We start from the raw sequence: 24,214 nt of genomic DNA on the forward strand, positions 1-24,214 counted from the left end.
AGAGTCGTATCTAATGACATAAAAATAGTAAACAATTACTTTGAGTAGCTTCCTGTAAAAACTGTATGCTATCATACGCCAAGTATCTAAATAGTCATCCCTCTAAAGGTGATGTATACTCTCACCAGGTTGCTTTCTTTATAGCAGTGAGAACTGCTATTGTAAAGACATCACAAAAATATTTTATCTTATTTAAGGTAGTTATTTAGGTGCAAGGGTGCATACGGTGTGTTGTACATTTCATTACCTCTCATGAACAGACTCGGTCAAACCGAGTTTGCTTTTGCTTTGCTTGGTTGCGTTCTATGATTCCAAAAAGTCTTCTTACAGATTTTATTGACAAGATCTTTATGAATTTAGTTGCACTAGGACAAGAATTATACGTAACAGCAAAGACTAAATATGTTCATAAAACTGGATTTCCTCTTAGACACACTTCTGTCTAATCTACGGTATCTGAATCATCTGCCATATGAGACAATTATAGATAGTAATGTTCAGATAAGTTTTCTTTATTATTTAGAAATATTCTCCGTTGAGCGTTTATTTAAAAGTTGATGTTATTAACAGTAATAATACTTGTAGTACCACAGAATAGGAGCTTTAAAGAGCATAACATAACGAACACAGATATAATTGCTAATGTATTTAAAGCTTAGTATTACTAAATTCGGCGCAACAACTATAATATATAATAGAACTATCGCGTTTGTTAGTGGTCGTTTACAGGTGGTCGGTCATTAAAGTCTTTGTGCAAGGTGTATATAGAATAATTATATAAATATCCTCCTTACAGTCGACTATTTGGCCAAAATGAGCTAAAAATACTCGCAAGTGGTTAAAAAAAAATTTAATTTCGGCAGTTTTAAACTCTCCTTCCAAATTGCTTTTTTCAATTTTAATTTTCTGAGCTCTTGAGAGTTGAAGAAGAATAAAATTTGGCAGGAGTGGGATGTGTTACTTTACACTTACATACAGTATGGCAATATTTCAAATGACGTGTGATCAGTAGTAACGTAAGTTACAAATTATTTGCCTATTAAAATTCACAAGTAAGAGAACCCACAGAAATTCGAACGTCAATTTTATTAATTGTCACCAAATAGGACTCTTCGAGGCACCAAATGTCCGGACTTCCTTTAAATTTATCTAAAATAAGTCACTTTAAATTCTAAACTATTGCATACGAAGGGACAGAAGGTATGAAAGATAATATTTTGTCATATCTTAAGTCTTTTATCAGAATATGATTTTTATATTTTGTTATTCTTGTTTGCTGGTTGTGATACTGGTTAAAATCTCCTCAGTCACGACGTCATTTATGAAAGTGAATTTTCTGTGATTTGTTGCATAAGTAGTCCCGAAAATTGCGCTTGTTAGATTGGCATTGAAACCCTTAAAAATTATGAGAAAATTATAACGCATTTCTCTTTAATATCAATCTGAGCGAAGGAAGTATGAATAATGGGAATGTGGAAACTAATGTATAGGGAAGACAAAAAGTAACAAGACCACAAAATTTAATACAATGGGGGATAAGAAACAGATTATATTTGTCTGGCTTTGGACTTTATTCATGAAAAGTGACTAATTGCTTCGCTTTAGATGCAAAATAGTCCACAAGAGATGAATATTACAAGCATGCATTTTTCACTTTAGCTAACGATTTATCATCGGGTATATTTTCTGACATGTGTAACTGTGATAGCTTCATGATATAAAACAAATCAAGCAATATTATTTTAACATTTGTGTGCATGGAACCAAAGCATGTTCCTTTCATGGTGTTAGCAAAATATGCAATTAAAGAATGACTATTTTGCCACCAGAGATGCGTCTCTGCTAGTAAATTTTAGACAAAACGCTGTAAGTGCGCGATATATTGTACGCTAACTGCGTTTGGTTAATCAAATAAAGACGCGTAGTGAGTCCTTAAAATATGTGAATGTGACTGATAATGAAAAACCATAGATTTTAACATACAAACCTGACAAAGTAGACCAAACTGACTAGACAGATGTGGGGAAAAATCCATAACACCGTGACACATCCCGCAGCTATACCCTTATGTTTCGTTAAATCTGTTATAATAAATCTGGTGTTATAATAAAAATCTCCGGGAAATACGTGTTTATGCAAATGTTTTTGTTTATAACGCATAAGAAACGTATGGAAGATCAATCGGCATAATACGTTTAAAGTGTTTTTTACGCAACGACTTATTTATTGCCGAGTTGTATGTATGTGTAAATGTTACGTTGATGCAATTTATCCACGATCGCAACCAGACACACAGCGTGACCTCGATACATTCGACTGTTTTCTTATTGGGTTTACAGTCACACCGACATATTGTATAATATATACAAAGTAGGTGGTTTTTTCATCATCTTTTGATGGTGGAGGAAGACACCGTGTGTACTTGCAGGCAGGCGTTCAGGCATTGATGGACATCTCAGTAGGATGACCGAACGTCGGTGAGGGGTTGGTGATGGACCCCTGTGTTCGCTAAAAATCGGTATCGTTATGTCTACATTTCGATGTCCGTCGTTCTAAAGATACTGGTCGGGACTCTTCAAGCGGAAAGTACAGTAAAATCCTTTGTCACATTAAAATAAACTGAAATGAGCATTTCCGAGGAAAGGACTGCAATGACCCCTCCATGATTCTGATAGGCAATTATAATTTCATATCATTTATACACCAGAACGGTAAAGGCGTACTTCCAACTAAATTACAGCTAGTAAACATTTCACTGTGAAGGATTTCAAATATTACTAAACAATTGATGAAATCATTGATCACATGCCTAAATGAAACTACTTTATATCAGCTGCCAGATATTAGAGGAATAGTTAAGAAAATCAATCAGTGTGCCTGTTTTTCTGCAGAAACTCATTTACTTCGTAATTATGCATACAAAACATATAAAATAAATCATCAAATTGCGTTAGACACACACTTGTTGTTAATTCAAATTCTTTAAACTCTATGTATTAATAAAGACAAAACATTAAGGCAACATAATAGCTGTTACAGCTAGTACATTTTCAAATTGAAGATACTCTCTATAATTGACGTTTATCCCCATGGTAACTGGTGAAAAATCTTTCAAGTAAAACAGAACACACTGAGGTCAGACGTCTAGCTGATTTGCCTAATAAATTAGAATGTCTTACAGATGAAAATAGCTATATGTTAAAGTAACATTGGCTTAAAGTGTAAATTTCCGCTGGGACATTGCTTGACATTGTATCAGTTAAGAGGCGATGATTTAGGTTTTTGTAGCTGAGTGAACATTACATCACACTGAAAAGCGCTAGAGAGATTGTTCCTCTCAATGTAACTTTGATATGACTTTTGCTTAATATTACTGGGAATATCAGCCAGTCATTAAAGGTAAATATAAATTCTATTTACCGTCGCTTTGTGAAACAATGAACATAAGCTCTGTAGAGCTTTTCAGCCGACTTATTTTAAGAACAGTTTAAACCCATTATATCTTACCCCCGGCAATTTGCTGGTACTCATTTACAGCTGGGTCGACTGAGGCAATCGTGATAAAGTGCCTTGCCCAAGGACACAATGGGACTAGCCAGGAATCGAACCCAGTGCCTTCACCGTCGTAGGAAAGCGTCTTAGCTCTCTCGACCAATGCGTCCACATTGTCTGAGATTCCTGAAAAACTATTTTAAATTGCGACGAGATGTTGTTTTTACATTTTGAATTATTATACAAATCAAGCGGTACCTGAATACAATGATACGTTAGTCTATCTACAGCTGCACAAAAATCAATTTATTCTGTTAGATACGAAGTTTTAATTGAACAATGCTGCATTTCCCTTTCGCTCTAGACTGAAGGGCTTAAAAGTCATTACTTTTTATTATGTAGTATTTAACATATATATTTTGGAAATAGACATCTCTAAAAGGTAATATACGGCGCTATCAGTAAAATAGCGTTCGATCTTGAAATGTAGTTTGAATCGCCGGTTAACTGTAGCGTTTACGCATATAAACGATGAAGATTGTTAACCTTGCTCCTTTCGTTTTATGGAATATTTCGAAACTTCCTTAAAACCCTAACTACTTGCCAGGTATTTATCTTTAGATTAATTTCTCTTGACTTCCACCTTTCACTCCACTTCATAATTTATTTAGACTTAACACGTTTTCATTTATTTCGTGCAAGTGTTTCGAAAGGTAAGTAAACAATTTAGAACGGATTAATAAATACACTTTATTTATTCAAGTCTGAACCTTCTTGACCCGAATTTTTACACTAAAGGTAAAACAGTGCAAAGTTGTTTATTAGAAATGCTTATCAGAATTTATTCAACGACGTGAGTGAATGAAGGACACTTTAAGAATATATCTGTGCGCACAATATTGTCACAAATGTGATAACTAAATTGTTTGATTGGTATGATTTTGATCCACTCGTATGAAAAAATGATATTCCACGAGTGACATGATACCAATATTACTATTTACCGCATTGTATCAATTCTTCGTTCCTTTAAAGTGAGAAACATTATCATCGCAGAGACGGTATTGAGGCATATGTTTCAGATGGACAGAAAATATGTAAAATATAAGTACTTACACGTTTAGACAACACGCCGTTTTTGAAAACGTGATATCGTGATCACTTTTTTCAGGACTTTTCTATTTGACCACTGCTGGACAAAAGTCTGCCTATCAACGGTAGAATCAAACAATTACCAAGTATTCTGCCTGAATACGCCATTCTACTGAATCTGTTTAAATGCTACTTTATTACGCAATATTGGACCGTATAGAGAGTGCATTTCAGAATTGCTAAGTAATGTATCAAATAAATCACATTTTTCAAGTGCACCTCCAGTATTGCTAGCGTTATCAGTGATATTATTTGAGATCCATGAAAAGTGTTTGTTCAATACAATACAATTTGGCTTTTTGACCACTAATAAACAATTCTAGATTTTGGGATATAAATCTTTTGAATTTAGACAATTTTTAAATGTTGGCTTCATTTTATATTAAACAGTCAACTGTGTATAAAAACACAAAGCTAGAGTATTTTGTTGGTATCGTTAGTAGGAACTTGTTGTTTTCTTTCAGAAATCGGATTACATATAAGTAACTTGTTTTAGATAAAGTAGAAGGTTTTATTAAAAATGTGTATTGAATGGTATTTTTTGACATTGCAGTATCTATTGTTATGAAATACGTTTGGAAAGATTTGTTACACTTCAACTTTTTTAAATGAAAACGATATACACAATACGTAAAACCTTTGTCGGCAAATGACGCCGTTTTACTATTAACTCACTTTTAATGATATCATACATCCATTTAGTGATATCTTTATTTAATTCTATGATAGCATTAGATAAATCTTGTAATATCTTATAATAAGTGAAATGATGACACTTTTTACAATTTAATATATAATTAATGTATTTGTGATATCCTGAAATACTTTAAAGATATCATAGAATTATCTAACGTCATCACAAAATTGATATAGAATATCTTTATGTACAAATGCAATTTGATATCCTTAATTCGATTTTAAATTATCCTAAAGCCATTTTAGACTATCACAAAATACATTAAAAGATAGCAAACAATTTTAAAGAATATTTTAAAATATGTTTGATTTTATGATATCCTAAATTCGATTAATAGAAATCAATTAATCGCACACAAGAAACGATTTTCACTTGTTTAATGATATTATGAATTCGACTTTAAGATAACCAAAAATAATCCTTATTTTTTTAAATGATTTATTTTCTAATATCACAAAACTGAATTTAATATATCCCTAATTTAAACATATCATAAAATGGATTTAGTGATATCACAAAATTGATTTATTTTATGATATTCCTTATTCTGTCAAATGATATCTTAAATTTGTTTTGTGATATTATATTATTATTATATAAACTAATTTATGGTCATCACAAATAGAATTTAAGATATCATTGATTAATTTAAGGATATCTCAAAATAAAAATGCTAATAAGATATCCAATAATTGAATTATTGATATCCATAAACCATTTTGTGATATCCATAAATGAATTAACACTATCCATAAATGAATAACAAAAACGTGATATCCATAAATGAATTGAGGACATCACCAAATAATGAATAAATAGTAAAATGGCACCCCTTTCAAACTTCTGTTTTGTTATAACCGTTTTATGATATCCAGTTTAGACCTTTTGGTTTGAAAACAAAACGCTCTACGAGCAAAGATATCATTCACAAATGAGTAAGTATACAGTATGTGCAATCTAACTTATGAATTTTCACAATTTGGCAATAGTTGCACAGGTTCATACCTTGAAAAAGAGGCACATTGGACTAGAAAAAAATCCTAACACATTAAGTGAAGGCACAACCAAAAGAACTGTATTAATTTTGTAGGCTTCTTTGACTTAATATCATGAAGCAGTTTAAATGCATTTGGTACTATTAGGAATGAAAAATGCACACATAATTAAAACAGAACGATTTGAAAAAAAAATCTGAAATTGGAAACAGATCAGTACAAGTTCACATAAAGAAATGCCCTTGAGAAAAAATAACATTTCTTGTTTAGATTTTTTTCCGCATCAAGGCGAGTTTTTATATAAACAGATAAAGCCACAAGAAGGTTGTGATATGCTACTTTTTTTATTTACTACGTCATTTTTATCGATTTCCAGAATAAAATCAAAAGTCTGAGAAACATGCTAATGAAAAGCATGTTGGTATGTAGCCTATTTTACCGAAATGATGCTCGTCCGACTACTATTCAATTGTAACATGCTCCTCAAGGAATCGAATGTCTGGGGTTCAATTACAGCTTTCTGTATGAGTAACTTTAGGATTCAAATGGCTTAGATTCTCTTGAATTTATCTAAAAAAATCTTCTAATAATTTGCAATAAAAATACCGTCGCAGAAAGAGAGACAGAATCGCTTTAGCTAAGAAATGTGCAGACAACTTTAATTCTTGATAGTATTACGTCAATCAGGTAGGTGGAGAAGAATCTCCAGAAGTCCTTAAGAAAGCACAATCAAGTAAGAAATCGTCGGTGGTGACGGGGGATGGGGGTTTACAACTTCATCTGTTGATAAATATTTGTTTTTTTTTTTTTTTTTTTTTTTTTTTTTTTTTTTTTTTTTTTTTTGGGGGGGGGGGAGGGGGTGCGGTGACCGGGTGAGGGTACAAAACTTAACATCTTGATAATAAATATTGATGAAAAAAAAAATAAAAAAAAATGCTGGCGGGAAGTGAGGGTGGTGACGGGGTGGAGGAGCGAGATGGGGGAAGGTTATAACTTTACATGCTGATAAATATTTATGGAAGGTTTAAGATTAAAGAAAACAAAATTGTGGGTTTGGGGGTGGGTTGTAGGGGAAGGGGTGTGACCAGGGCGGTGGGGGTGACCGGGTGTGGGTACACAACTTCACATGTTGATGATAAATGTTCGTGAAACAAATGAGGAAGTTTCATGAAATTCTACCAACTTGTTAGTTTGTTATGTTAAAATATGTAAATTTTTAAACAATTGAAGGGCAATAACTCTGAAGTTACTGAAGAGATCCTGACGAAATTGTGTGCGCATTATGGTGATCTAAATTCCATTTTAGTTTTGTAGTTCTAGGACAAATATGTCACAAGTTATGAAGCAGAAATTGCCATATTTATAGTACCCTATATAGTTAACACTAGAAACTACTAAGGGCCATAACTCTGGTGTTACTTGGGCAATCTGACTGATTCCCTATAATGGTGAACATGTATAAGAAGTTTTATTAAGATATTCCAAACCACTTCCTAGATATGGCCCCGGACGGAAAGACGGACGGACGACGCCAAAACTATATCCCTCCGCCTTCGGCAGGGGATAATAAATGCTTGATTACATACGCTAAGTACTGCAATAAAATAGTACTTAACAGTAAAGCATTTGTTTTATTTTATTTCTTCTATTAATCAAAGAATGTCGTATGCAAAAAAAAAAAGAATTCATCACTAGTTAAAGGTGTGAATCGAAATATCTGCCACTCTGGTAACCGTTTTGTTGCTACTCTGCCTAAACAACCTAAAAGATAACACTCGAGCCAGATATTTCCGTACCTTTAACTAGTAAAATATTAATAATATATTTTGATTCTGACAGCTGTGTGCAAAATTTAGTAATATTATAATTTTATTTCCCGCTCATCTGCTACTTTTGCTAATCATACATTTGTGTGCGTGTGATGCATCATTGCATGTCTGATGGAATAAAGCGCGCAGAAATTACGAAAACATTACATAATTTAAATCAAAATTACCCTTTGATATTCGGTTTCATATTGCTATATGGAAATGAACAGCTCAGTTGCCTTGTTATGAAATTATATAAAGACGCTATGGGAATTACGTCTAATGCGATATTGATATTATCAGCTACAATCAATATGCTTAAAAACAGTCTTTTTGCCCTGTTTATTTCACATTTCATTTTCATTACAGCTAAAAGGCTTTGTAAGAAAATTCTGGCTTTATTGAATTGTCAGAATTATAAAATCTGGTGAAATTAGAACGAATAATATATCGAAAATTGAAATGTTTATACTAAAGCAGAATTTAATACATTTATAAACCCCATAGTTGCTGGAGAGTGATTGCCATTGATTTACATTGCGGTAACAGGCGGAGAAATCGCAATTTGCTTCCGACTAAAATTTATCAAATCGTTTCTTCAGACATTAATATACATTCGATATATTTATCTGATTGGCTTTTCCGTTGAGAATGTGTAAATCAGCTGATGCTAGAGAAAATGTAACAAATGTTACAAGAATTTATCATTATGGTTAGCATCCAACATCAACAGTAAGCACTAAATTCCGAACACATTTTGTTGTATATCATATTCAAATAATAATATAGATGAATTTTAATAAAATACGCACTATTCACAGTCAACATTATAGTTGTCATCATAATATTTATTACAATAAGATAAAACAAGAATAATGCGAAATGATACCCCTTTGGAGCAGACGCAACATGTTGTTACTAAGTCTACAAAGTAAAACAATATTAAAGGAGTTAATTTTTGAATATACTTTACCTTAGGTAATACTTATTGAGCTTCACCGTATTCGAGTGTTAATGCTTAAGTGACTGTTGATCTGCCAGTTATATGCTCTCGTGTTTACTGCTTAAACATCAATGTCTCGGAATATAACCATGCTCATAGTTCCACTGTCTACTCTGTTGTCAGATTGTTGACAATGTGTTTAGTATCTATAAGAATTGTGTCTATCTGAAAATATCCAAAAGTTATCATTTATTTATATACTTGTAAACACATGTAAAACACATATCACTAAAACAATGGAAGCATTAAGGAGTATTGAACTAATTACACAAAATACATAGCAACAAAATAAAAAGGACTTTGTTTGAAGAAAATCATACAACTAACTCAATGATAGGTTCTCAAACATCAAACGTGCTAAAGAAACACCTGCTGGTTTTCTTTTTGATTCCAAATAGCATATTTGTGAAATCTGAATTTGACATTTAAGGAATGGCCTGTATTGGTTCCAGTTATTAGTCCCCTACTGGTTGAAAACCAGTTTCGGGGACTATAGGAATGCGCTTTTCCGTCATTCTGTCATACCGTCAGTCCGTCCGTCCGTCCGTCCGCAATTTCTTGTCCGGTCCATAACTCTGTCATCCATGAAGAGATTTTAATATTACTTGGCACAAACGTTCCCCATGATGAGACGACGTGTCATGCGCATGACTCGGACCCCTACCTCAAAGGTCAAGGTCAACAGGGCTTTTCTCCTGTCCGGTCCATAACTCTCCCATCCATGAAGGGATTTTGATATTACTTGGCACAAATGCACCTCATAATAAGACAATGTGTCATGCCCAACTTTCAGAACACTAGCTCAAAGGTCAAAGTCACACTTAGCAGTCAAATGTTAGCATGGCATGAACAGGGTCTGCTTCGTGTCCGGTCAGTAACTGTCATTCATTAAGGGATTTTAATAGCACTTGGCACAAATATTCCCCATGAGGAGATGACGTGTCATGTGCAAGGCCTGGATCCCATGCTCAAAGGTCAAGGTCACAATTGGAGGTCAAATGTCAACAGGGCTTTTCTCCTGTCCGGACCATAACTCTCCCATCCATGAAGGGATTTTAATATTACTTGGCACAAATGCACCTCATAATAAGACAATGTGTCATGCCCAACTTTCAGAACCCTAACTCAAAGGTCAATGTCACACTTAGCAGTCAAATGTTAACATGGCATGAACAGGGTCTGCTTCGTGTCCGGTCCATAACTCTGTCATTCATGAAGGGATTTTAATATTACTTGGTACAAATGTTCCCCATGAGGAGACGACGTGTCGTGTGCAAGACCCAGACCCCTAGCTTAAAGGTCAAGGTCACAACTGGAGGTCAAATGTCAACAGGGCTTTTTTTTCTGTCCGGTCCATAACTCTGCCATCCATGAAGGGATTTTAATATTACTTGGCACAAATGTTCCCCATAATGAGATGACTTGACCTGCGCAAAACCCAGAACCCTGGCTTAAAGGTCAAGGCCACACTTTGAGATCAAAAGTCATTAGAATTATTTTCCTGTCCGGTCTATAACTTTGTCATGAAAGGCAGGATTTAAATATCAGTTGGCACAAATGTTTCTCTGGATGAGGCAACATGTCATGCGCAAAGTCCGGGACCTAAGACTAAGGTCAAGGTCACACTTAGAGGCCAAAGGTCAGATACAAAAATGACTTTGTCGGGAGCATTTTTTCTTCATGCATGGAGGGATTGTGATGAAACTTGGCAAAAATGTTCACCACTATAAGACGGATTGTCATGCGCAAGAACCAGGTCTCTAGGTTTAAGGTCAAGGTCATACTTAGAGGTAAAAGGTTACATTTAAGAATGACTTTGTCCAGAGCATTTCTTCTCCATGCATGGAGAGATTTTGATGTAACTTGGCACAAATGTTCATTGTCATGAGGCACCCTTGTTTTAAGAATTACCTCCCTTTGTTTTACTATAAATAGATTATATTGTTACTTTTTTATTTTTATTACTGGCCGTAGGAAAAAATCGAGACCACTTTTCTGTGGTACAACATGCATGTTACATTGAATTTTAAGATGTATTTTGACTTATCTCTACCTGGTAAAGAGTTTTGTGTGGACTTGTAATATATTTTTTTTTTCTAATAGATTTTTTTTTTTAATTTCCCTTTGTTGTTACTATAGATAACTTATATGATAACTTTTTCATAATTTGCCAAAATAAATACATATGAAAGCAACTACAGGTTTTTATGTATGCAAATTTTAATCCAAGTGTTTTGTTATATCATATTGTATATATAGTACAATACTGTTTATACATCATTGACATATATCAATTCATTATGCTATACTGCAGTAGAAACAGTAAGGTGCCTTCCAGTAGGGAACTTTGTATACTTCATTCATTTGTTTCTTTAGGAATCGATTGTCTGATATTCTCCTTGGATTATCTAAACATTCAAGTCAATTTAACTACAATAAAACTATACCAAAGCGTAGCGTACAGACAGAACTTCGCAGATAATGCTAATTCATAAATCTTGGAAAAATGCCATCGAGTGTGTTTTTGACTTGCCAATAACATACGTAATAAAAATCTGTAATAGTGCAATGATTTTTTCTTACGTGCCGTTTATGTAAACTTGTCTAAATATATAAACCATGGATTGACATGAACTGAACAATCGCATTGACTAGTTAATACTATTTATTTATCCATTAATTCATTTTCGTGTCGCTGTTTAACCAAACAAATGCGCATAGTAATACAAACATATTAATCTCCCTTCTTAATAGCAGTTTATAACAGGTCATAACAATTTGTATTTTTATAAAAAAAAAACGAGCTGCGTTATTTAATATGTATATACGTATATTTCAAGAAAATAATGTAATAAGCTCAAGAAAGCACGCTATCTTTTCTCAGAATTACTTTAACAATCTTTCAGAATTATGTTTTGCTAGACAGCATTTTGCGAATAGGAGTGAAACGTTTTTCCATTTATAGATAAGTGCAATGTAGAAGTAATGTCAATGTGTCTCTCTATTCCTCGTTTGTTGCACAAGTGTTTACGGTGATTGCGTATGTTTGATGGTGCTAGAAGAAAGCAGTAATTGAAAACGCTAATAAGATGTAAGAGAATAAGTGATACGGATTGTTTCCTTTGCTAATGTATAGATTTCAATCAGTGCGGAAAAAATAACATGGAATTTGTTGAATGGGACAAAGAGCGTAATTATAAATTAGTCAAGACTTTTAGGCGCTGATTGACAGCACTCTTTAGAAGCAGTAAAATGGATTGTGACATTTAACACAAATCAACAGACACAGGCATTTTCCCTTTAAATCAGAACGTATCGTTGAAAAAAATATGGAACATGTAAGAATCACGTCGTGATTAAAAAAAACACACAATCTTTAAACTAGAACGAACGTTACCGCCAATATTTATATCATAGAAGCTAACTATATATTTTCAATTTGACAATACTAGTGTGCATGTGATAACAACGGTATAATTTCATGTTATCATTGCCTGATACCTTTGCGAATGACAACATTTCCCATGCGCGGACGTTTTTACGTGTATGTTTAGAGCACTCTAGGCAGTAATTACATATATCCAGTTAACTACCTTACGTTTTATCGGATAACGGACTCCGCTTTAAGGTTTATGAAATTGTGTAAAAACCCTACGAGAACCTTTTCTAGCATAAGACTATTCATCCCATCAACAACAGACAAATAAAAAATATGCTAGAAGTATACCAAAATCAAAGTGTAAAGTATATTTCAAAAAGCATGAAACTTACCTAGCAAAATAACCGTAAATTGGAATAAAGCTAATATTTATCGGTCTGTTTTTTTCGCTACCATTTAAAACGGACAGAAAAGGGCTTTTTCCCTTAGTGTTCTATTCTTAAATATTGAAAATGTTATGACGTTTTGGTTAGAAGAAGATTTCTACATATGTTTCTAAACTGATTTTGGTATTCGTAACAATACTTGAATGAATAGGCTCAATCAATCCGAGCCTGCAGTATTTCCATTTCCGTTGCGTTAGGCGACAATTGAAGTTTCCAATTTGTCATTTATGATGGCGAAATTTGGAAAATATATCGATAATAGATTAACTCAACGTAATAGTTTAATTCTGTTGCTGGAAATATTGTCGTATAGCACATTCAAAATTAAACAAAACTTTAATAAGATACGCAATTATTATCATTTTGTTTATTTTCTTCAAACTGATTAAAACAAATACATGCAACCCAATGATATGGACGCAAAATAATGTTACCAACACATCACCAACTGTCTGTTTATGAGACAGTGTATACTAAGGTAATAATTTTGCGATCCAGTTACATCTGAATTGTAATGCGAAAGAGACTGTTTAGCTGTCTATTGTCGTGTAGGAAACCTATTATCGTGTAGGAAACCTATTATTACAGATGATGCAAAACAAAATAATTAGATTCATCAAGGGTTACTCTTCTAGGAATTCTGTTGGCCAGATAATGTTCACCTAAATGTGTTAAATGTTGAAGGTGAAGCAATTACGTCTCAATCAGATGCATAGAGTGTTTTATGGCACTTGTCCTTCGTATTTCAGTAATAATTTTGTTAAAAGCACTAGATCTATTCAGAAGAATTTTATGATACCTAGTATCAATAACAAAACTAGTAAACAGACATTTTGTTATACTGGATCTAAGGATTGGAATTTTCTTCCTGAACACATCAAAAGTGTTTAAAATGTTAAAACATTCAAAAGGTTCGTCAAGAAATTTCTTTTGGATAAGCAAGTTTCAGAAAGAATCTTTAATTGCTAAAGTCTTGAAATTGTACAACCATCGAAACAGCCATAACACATTACTTTCGAGCTACTTATAGGCTGACTGCTCTAGGGAGGGCCCTAGATAATGTTGGGATAACTTTTGGCCCAACCCATTTGTATGTATTTAGTTTAATGCTTGTATAAATGTGACGTATAAATGTGTGAATATATATATGATTAAACTAAAGTATTTGGTGTTTATATCGTTAGTCCGTTATACGCGTACTAAGATGAAAATTTGAATGAGTGCTGTGATCGAATGAACATAAACAGGTGGTGATATTATTGTAGATAAAGTTGTTGTTTTGTGATTAATTTTTCATCAATTTGAATAAATTATTACCTTGTAATAATACCTATAAATTAGAGTAATCCGTAACAATTTATTTTAACAAACACAGAACGGAGCCCATCTGTACCAAATACATCTTGAAATCTGAAATAAGGTTAAATTATCTTATCAAGGTCATGTAAATATATGCTTTTTAGATTTTGACGTGTTCGGAGTTTTACCCTTCTTATTCGTTCAAATTATTCTGAGCCGTGCCATGAGAAAACCAACATAGTGGGTATGCGACCAGCATGGATCCAGACCAGCCTGCGCATCCGCGCAGTCTGGTCAGGATCCATGCTGTTCGCTAACAGTTTCTCCAATTCCAATAGGCTTTAAAAGCGAACAGCATGGAGCCTGACCAGACTGCGCGGATGCGCAGGCTGGTCTGGATCCATGCTGGTCGCATACCCACTATGTTGGTTTTCTCATGGCACGGCTCTTCTATCTTTAATAAAAGCTGACTTGTACTTTGTTCTGACTTATAATTTATATCTAATACAATCTGACACTGAAGGAAAGACTGCATTAACATTCTCCTGTAGGAATCGAATGTCTGAGATCCCACTTAATTTTATCTAAAAAAAGTCACATACAATTCCACAGCTTGTCGTATATAACAGGGACAGATATGCGTATAGAGCGCATTCATTTTTCAGGCACAATGTTAAAAGACAGACATGCACAAACACGATATTTGAATTATGTTTGTATTTATATTTTCAAATTGTTAATGACAGCGTTTTATCGAGTCAACTTTTTACAAATAAATGTGCATATATTGCATTTGTCAGAAATGTACACTGCATTGGTTGGCATTACTATATTGCAATTTTCAAACCACATTAGGTTATCGGTTCGAATCCTGTCCATAAGGAAAACCCTCTGACATCTGTCGTCATTTCAGGTAGCACTTCAATAAAAATACAACACTACGTACTACACAAATATATCATATGTCAATGAAACATTTATTTCATTCGTAATTATATTGAGCATAAAAAATAAAAAAATAAATCATAATCGTAGGCCTCAATGTCGTTTCTTTCATTTACACTTTATAAATTGGAGACAATGTATGAAAAGACGTGAGTTTTATTTTATGTGAACTTCTCTTATCACCATAAAATCGCTGCCTTGCCATGTTATAACATGTTACAATGAATATGATGCGATGAAAATTTTGAAATGTAAACGCATTTTTTTAAAAACCTATTTATTCAATTGTTGGTTTAAATATATTTTATTAGCGAAATACATAGTTTGCAAATTGTATACAATCTAACAAAAAAAATTCAGAAAAACGCTTAGGATAGGATCGAAAGCCGATGGCTTATATAGACCTTTTCCTGACCTATTCAATTGTTATTCAGACGCCTCGCTAATATCTATTAATATAGCTTTTAAAATGTATTTATTGAAAACAAATAATTTGCAATCAGTTTTCATCTCGAGAGAATAATTTCCGTTTATACATGTAGATGAGGAAAAAGCCATTTTGATGAATTAAGACATGTGTTTTTCTAACATGGCACACTATCTGGTGATATTTTTATGCTTATTTAGCAATATCACGAACGAATATGTAACCCGTGCTTATTATCGTACGAGTTTCAGTTATATCGGAGAGGACATGAATAATGCTTCCTGTCTGAAAGTCGAAACCAAAAGAAAATTATATGCCACTGTAATAAAAACAAATAACAATGCAGCTAAAGATAGTTTAAGGTAATAGACCTGTCACGTGACATTCGGCATTTTCAGTTTGTTTACGTTTCTCCGGACACGATTTAAGCATTACCTGGTTGTTATGAAAAATAACCTTCTGTTATAGTCCGAAATGTCGATATCGCATACGGCGAACATGTAATTGCGTGGTAATTGCCGATTTCTGTACGGGTCCATTACGTTGAACGCACACATGGTAAAGATGTTTCTGGTTTACTGATCAGTCGCAGCGCACTGAAATATAGACTTTGCAGAATGATGAACCTGTCTAGCAGTAAACTGAAATGGATTTGAAATTTCTAAACAAATTTGAACTACAGGACATGCGCCATCGATATACTGACGCAAATAATTCCTGTGAAATTAATGAAATAATCTTATCTTAAAATTAATTAAAACCTTTTATCCATATTTTATAATACTTATTTTTATTATTTCCTGTATCTTGAGGAACTATTTTCTCACATTGAGGTTACCTGTTATTATAAGCGGGCATCTGTTGTCGAGTGGTTAAGGTCCAGTTGGCCCTCACCGATGCGGGTTCGAACCTCACTCGGGGCGTTGAAGTCATCCACCTGCCTTACGGAAAGTCGGTGGTTCTACCCAGGTGGCCGCTTGTGATGAAATGATGCACTGATGGGCACTTGACGTCTTCCTGGAAAGTCACCATTTGTCCAATAATTGTGTCGGTGCCACGTTAACCCACCCAAAAATATATACTTTAAATGAAATACAGGTTATAATTATCCTTTCCTGTTATTTTGATTTTACAATGTCATCGTTCATGGTGAATCGCTAAACTGATTTCTTACCGCCAAAATCTATATTTATATCTTTTCTCGAATCACACAAGCATTCAAAACAAGTTGTAGATAACAATATTGCTAGGACAAAAGGTACTCCGTCATTAAATATTAATAGATAAATACATTTCTTTTCAGTTTGAGCCCTTTAGCAAGATACAAGTACTTAATAGACTTGTTTTTGAAATTGACTGTATGTGAAGGAATTGTTATCGGAAGAATATGAATAAGAAGTTGTTGTTTTTCTACTTAAAGTGATTGATCGCTTTTAGATCGATATATTAATTTAACTAAATTTTCAAGTCTGATGTGTATCTATAAAACAAATATTGCATGTTTTAGAATCTAATTCATTATGTTTTCCACTTACTAAACCGTACGCGATAACAAACGTATAAAACATACACAGCATACAATATCGAATAATTGCCTAAAAGGTTCAAAACGTTCAACGTCATATAAATTGAACCCAAAGATAATTATTCTTAAATTACATTTTGTGTGCCTATTATCATCAACGTGTTTAAAACAATTTAAAATATCACTATTCTGCTATGTTTAAATTTACAAGTCAGTGTGAAACAATGGTTTGATAAGTTTGATAAATATCCTCTACGTGTGACTGTAAACCCAACAAACACATAAATATAGGAGAGCAAGAGATAGAGAGAGAGAGAGGAGAGGAGAGAGAGAATAAAACACAAACACATCAAGGACGAAACGGACAACGGTCAGTGGCGGAAACCTCTGATGAGCTTAAAATCTTAACCTCATGATGTTCAAAAGTTACAGGGCAATGTTTGTAAAATTATGGCAACAAAAGGGACGACACAAAAACACGCTTGTAAATATGCATTAAAGAAAACCGTAAATGCCCTTGTTAACACCATTAAGAACCAGATTTAAACCATTTCCGGTGGTGATAGTTCAGATGTTGCTTTCTTGACTATGGGGGCCTCCGTGGCCGAGTGGTTAGAGTCGTTGACTTCAAACCATTTGCCCCTCATCGATGTGGGTTCGAAACCTCATTTGGGGCGTAGAATTCTTCACGTGAGAAAGCCATCCAGCTGGCTTACGGAAGGTCGGTGGTTCTACCCAGGTGCCCGCTCGTGATGAAATTATGCACGGAGGGGCACCTGGGGTCTTCCTCCACCATTAAAGCTGGAAAGTCGCCATATGACCTAAAATTGTGTCGGTGCGACGTTAAACCCAACAAAATAAATAAATATTTCTTGACTATTGCAAATCTTTTGTGGATGAGAATTACTGCATAAATCGTGTTTTTGTGTTCAGTCAAGTGTCAAAATATTTAAGTGCTAGTTAAATGATAATTGTATTTGCTTTGATTAAATATGTGTATTAAGCTTTAAAATCAGATACCAGGAATGTGCTTGCCATTATTTGTATAGCAAAATTTCCGTAATTCATTTATTTACTCGTCTGCCTCACAATAAAACTTTGATTTTTTTCTGATCTTTCTCTCCTAGACTGACAATATTTCTAATAACCATGAAAGAGATTATCATTCCAAGCGTGGACAACAAAACCACTGAAACGGATCTTTAAATCCGCCTTCATCCTGCAATGTTGAACAAATTGGAAAATGAGATTTTAGGATTGCGCAGTAATTTATCAAATAAAGTAGGTCGTCCTTTCGAAGTTGAACAAAATTATTATGATTGTTATTAGTGATATTATTCGTTCCGGGGGTTTGTATTGTTTCATGCATCCGTTTATTAGTGACGAAAATGTCAAAATCTCCATGCAGATTTACTGTTATTCTGTTTAATATTTGCCAAACACTTATGTTTTCAATAAAATGCTGTTCGCTTTCACCTGCCAGTCTATTTACTTTTAACACTATTTTAATTATCTAATATTCCACCGGATTTAAAGTAAACAATTTTGTTGATGCATTGTAATGGTTTTAATGGTCTCAATGGTAATGTGCTTGGTTGTACTTTTTTCGACTTATGAATGGCATAAAAATATAATTAATCTACTAGTACGTTGCTTTGTTTATCATAGCTACTGGAACGTGTACTCTCTGTACCTTTTATTTTTATAAACTTTTACACAATCTGTTTTGTACTGTATGAGTTGAGATCTATGAAAGTAACATTTCATGGATGTTTTTGATCTTTTTTAAGTATTCTGAATTAACTTTGTTTGACGATTCGAATTTAAGATTATAAATTAAAGTATAAACGTATACAAAAAGAAACCAGGTTAGGCGATGTGCAAAAAATATTCCTAGAATTGTCGATATTATGTAAGTATTAGAATACTAAATTAGATAAGAGTTAATAAAGATTACAGCAAGCGTACACTCTACGCTCTTGATGCCATTTAAAATAAGATTGCCAAACGTAAAGCAAAACCACGCTTTCATTTATCCTTAGACCTCCATTGCGTGTTTTCCTCGAAATGAAATAATAATAATAAAACCATCGAACAGTGTGTATGACGATGATGAATTGAATAGTGCAATAAATGCAGTCAAAGATAAAATATGTATGTAGGATCCAACTAACAAGGCGGTGCTCAACTGTGTTCTTAAATGTTGTTTTGTTACCGAGGGGAATTGTTTTCATTTATTAATGTGATTCTGTAAAACCTAAAGTCATTTTAGAATCCAACAAGGTTTCGCTTCGCGGAGGATGATATACTATACAGATCACAAATAACTCTATGTGGTTAATCTACAAGAGAATTAGCACTTTACATTATAGAATCGTCGAGCAACCACAAATCGCGGTATATCTATTTTCCTTTACTAAATAAACAGGCTAGCGTGAATTGATATGCCCAATATCGTTTTACACATATCTGTTTACTGACCGTTACTTTGGTCTTTGGTTTGCGAAATGTCTCGCGCACATCAGCCTTCTCAATCCCCATGTTGTGTTTTACACTATCAAAAAACAATACAGTCACTTTAAAAGCCTGTGTTTAGTCTATGATAACAAGAACAGTTGTCATCTGAGAAAATTCTATGTACAATTTGAAAGAGTTTGAATACTTCTGACCACAGACTATGTAACTGTAAAAATTAGAAACAGATAGTACATAGTTTAAAGACAAAAAATTGTCCATTGTATTCTCACACAGTTTGAAAGAGCCAAATAAACATTTTTTTAGAAATATAATATAGTTACCAAACAAATGTTTTAAAATATATACTTGATATTAGAACGTTACGCGTGACTGTTGGTATGTTAGATATTGGAATTTTCGCGTTAAATAGTGGTCGTCTGCTGACGGCCTATACTATTACATGGTTTCCTAGCGCTCTTTCATACTATAAAACGGAAGTGCTTCAAACGTTCCTATTTAATCTGCTTCATGTGATGGACATTAAATTTTAAGGAAAATATTTTCTTTGATAGTATTTAATTAGTTCTGACGCAAAATTTAAATAAAATGTCAAGGCATGGAGCTTAATGTTATTTTGTACTGCTTCCTTTTCATCAGTTATAAAAGTATAGTGGAAACATATGCCCTTTGTGACACATCTTGTACATGCAAAATGACGGATTCGGATGATGTACTTGTCAAATGTACTAGTAAAAACATAACAGATATTCCAGTAAATCTGCCAGGAAACATGACAAAGTTGTAAGTGTTCTACTTTTACTATTCAAAAGATATGTTTTGTATTTTCTGGGGTGTTATCTAAAGCAGTAAAAGCAATAAAGCGTGTTAATTTCCAAAGGACGAGAGTAAAGAAATGGAATCTTATATAAATAGAAACTCACCTTTGTGCCGGCTTTTTAATTTTGTCTTTTGGCAGTTCCTATAAAATACAGGCACCGTAACCACAGATCACTTCTCTCAATTTCAGTTTGTTTAGTTCTGACAAGTGCGTTCTTGTTTTTATAATTTTATTATGGTTTATAATTTATTATTTTAAATTTACAATGACTATCCAACCCTTTTCATGAAATTGCATTCTGTGTTTATTAGAAAGTTCCATGTACACTGCCGTATAGATACACCAGCGGATGTCTCTAAAATATATTTTGTACTTTCGTGCTTTTCTTTTAAGCCATGACATTCAATCCAGTTCATCTTTTACGCAACAAGGATTTCTTTGATTTCTCTTTAAATGAAATACAATTCTTTTTATCATTTTGAGGATTTCCTAGAGTGGTAATAGGGATGTTGTACTCTTCTTCACAACAAACTCCGTGTAGTGCTAATGTCACCTAATTCGTTCTTCAAACAAACCGCGGGTAATTTCTTGTCGAATAACAACAATATGGCACTCGCATGCACGCACGGAAACGTTAAGGAACATCGAAATAATGGTCTATTTAACATTCAGAAAAGTATTTCCGACCACTTGAACCAGATTAGAGAACAGCACGCAATCGACTAGAGCATGCTTCAACAACGGAACAAAAACATCCTGTCTCTAGTGAATGGCTGTGTAATCTTTCATACTCTGCACGTTTTTAAACAACTTCACATTTCTTACAACGTCTTCTCCTCGGTTAGTGGGCTTTATTAATATGGTTTAGCAGCAGAAAATTCTACAAGATATCAGATATGTGTAACTGATTGATATTTATAGAAATAATTATCTTGAAATATATGTAACAGAGAGATGCATGCATTGTGATATCAAACACAGTTTAGAAGAAGTCTATAATCACATTCTCCAAGAAAAATTTCTTTATCTAAAGACATGCATTTCAAGGATCTTTATTATTCTAGTTGCCTTTTTTAAAAGTGAGAGTTTACATCAAAAGCATTGAAGTGAATAAAATTCAGTTACAACATAATTACTAATTACTAATAATAATTTCTACATACATGAGTCTTTCATGACTTCCCGTGAATGACAATTTTATCTCGAGATGAATGACACACGAGAGATGGTTCTTATACGCGCCTGTCTTCTAAGCTGACATATAGATCTAAACATGCAATACCATATATTTACTTATGTTTTTATTCATGTTGAAATAAATGATACGAATATTGGTCATTATTGATATAAACTGACAGATAATAATGCTTTCGAAGGTTATACTCACTGGTCAAGCATATACTACATAACCTTAACTCGTCATTTTACTATCTGATACAGTAGTTGTAATACAAAGCGCACGCTATACGGATGGTACACACAAACGAACCGGACGCTATACGGATGGTACACACAAACGAAGCGCACGCTATACGGATGGTGCACATAAACGAAGTGCACGTTACACGGATGGTACACACAAACGAAGCGCACGCTATACGGATGGTGCACACAAACGAAGTGCACGTTACACGGATGGTACACACAAACGAAGCGCACACTATACGGATGGTGCACACAAACGAAGTGCACGTTACACGGATGGTACACACAAACGAAGCGCACGCTATACGGATGGTGCACACAAACGAAGTGCACGTTACACGGATGGTACACACAAACGAAGCGCACGCTATACAGATGGTAAGCGCTTCATGCACGATAAGAGAATACGATATGCGATGCGCGGTACACAAAAGAGTGCACCTTTTACGATTGTTTCTTCGACTAAATATCATATATTCGCGAATATCAAGAAATGGTATCGTGGATAATTAATATGACTTTTCAGCATTACTTTATTGTTTTTTCACCAAATCTCCAAGTAATAATTTGCCTGTCTGCGTTTTGTGAACATTATGACAATTTCTTCATTTGTAAAGGACAAATTGCCGACTTGGCAATATACAAATTATTTCATAAATGTTTCGTGCGACTGTATGTACTAGACAAACATATTTGGAAACCCTTTCGGTGTACATGTTTTTCTTCTTGTTCAAACTTAGTCAGCGCGCTAATACAGTTTTTCAAAATATGGACATTATTTTTTTAATGAATGTATGTATACACTATTAATGACAAGACGAATCTGGAAAGGCATCTTATTACTAAGCAGACAATGGTTTTAACAAATTGAACAAAGACACTCTTGTGTCACAGGTTGCGAACAGCACACACATATAGGTCTAAAATAAATAATTTTCATTACACCAGCAGCAACAATAATTTCTAGTCCCAATGCGACTAATAAAATCTTATGATTACGAACTTTTTATGTACATAAGTAATTACTTATTTGTCATCTTAAGTTAACGGATAATCGGATGCAATATTTTACCAGAAAACTTTTATCCATTTCTATAAGGTAGACTGTATTAACGAAATAACATGAAAAAAACAGCTTACAGGATGTAATAACAGCTAAAACAATTTATGAGAATAAGCATTCAGCAAGAGGGTTGGTGGTTTTACACAGGGGCCCGCCCGTGATGAAATAATGAACGGAGGGGTATCTAGGGTCTTCCTCCACTATCAAAGCTGGAAAATGGCCTATATGACCTACAGTTAAGTTGGTGCGACGGTACACCCAAACAAACAAAAAAGTATCTCGCCAAAACTATCACAAGGATAGAATTAATATGGAAAGTAAATCTTAATCTTGTAATTTATTTCGGTTTTTCCGATGTCACGCTATGTTATGAGACGATGTGTGCTGCATAGCAATTAACTCATAACTTTATTAAACCTGTATATGAAACACCAATACAAGTCGGGCATTGTACGATGCATTATATATCTGATGAAGCCATGATACACTACTATACAGTTAGTTTACAAATACAGCAGACAAAATTGGTAGAGTAAAGCACAATATATATCACCTTTGATTATCAAGTTTTTTTGAAATGGTTTTTGTCAACGCATTTTACATTTTGTTGAACTCGCGACAAAAAGAAATGTCATGGGGACACTGATTTTGTTATGTTTTGTGCTTAATTGTTATTTTCTAAAATGATTATGTGAATTTCTGCTGGTTTTAATTATCTTTAATCAAATAAAATGTTCTCCCACATTAATTGTAATAAAAAGTATTCTATTAAGCACACTATATTTCTGAGAGTTATTGTTTCTAACTTTTTCATAGTTTTTACTAACTTCTAGCTAAAACATATTTTCTATAATTTAGAATTTTCGAGATAGCATATATCGGTTCAAATGATATAAAATTACAGTTATGCTCTTGTTTTGCCTATATGTCTTCTTCTTTGCAAGATATTCTTTGCAAGATATTGACTAGCAAGAAGACCTTCATTAGAGCAAATTTCACAAGCACACAATAACCATTCTTTTATTTTCATTTTGTTATTCCTTGTTTTAAATGTGATATTTAAAGACAAGTTTCATTTTAAAAGAATGATGTTTTTTCAAGATCCAATTGTATTAGCTTTTTTAATTTTTTGTTACATGATGCTGGTATTATTTTTGAGTTGCAGAATCATTACTGCGAGTTTCAATTTTCGGAAATCTAACTTAGTTTTGTTCAATTCACCGCAGTGAATTTACGACGTGAATTGGTCATGGACTTTATTTG

The 24,214-nt window shown here is 33.6% G+C and overlaps 1 protein-coding gene across 3 annotated transcripts in view; it reads left to right on the plus strand.

Moving 5' to 3' along the window:
- The window catches only part of LOC123532311 (thyrotropin receptor-like), a 79,035-nt gene that overhangs the window by 27,184 nt on the left and 27,637 nt on the right, over nucleotides 1-24,214 (plus strand). The window contains exon 1 of one of the 3 annotated variants that reach the window (XM_053552512.1): nucleotides 20,103-20,426. The exons of the other annotated variants lie outside the window; for them this stretch is intronic. Coding sequence (XP_053408487.1) covers nucleotides 20,242-20,426 — 185 coding nt within the window. The 5' untranslated portion in view covers nucleotides 20,103-20,241. Of the gene's footprint in view, nucleotides 1-20,102; nucleotides 20,427-24,214 lie in introns of those variants that run through there. 3 annotated transcript variants of the gene reach the window in all.

This window comes from Mercenaria mercenaria, chromosome 1 (assembly GCF_021730395.1).
Source record: "Mercenaria mercenaria strain notata chromosome 1, MADL_Memer_1, whole genome shotgun sequence".
Lineage (NCBI taxonomy): Eukaryota > Metazoa > Mollusca > Bivalvia > Venerida > Veneridae > Mercenaria > Mercenaria mercenaria.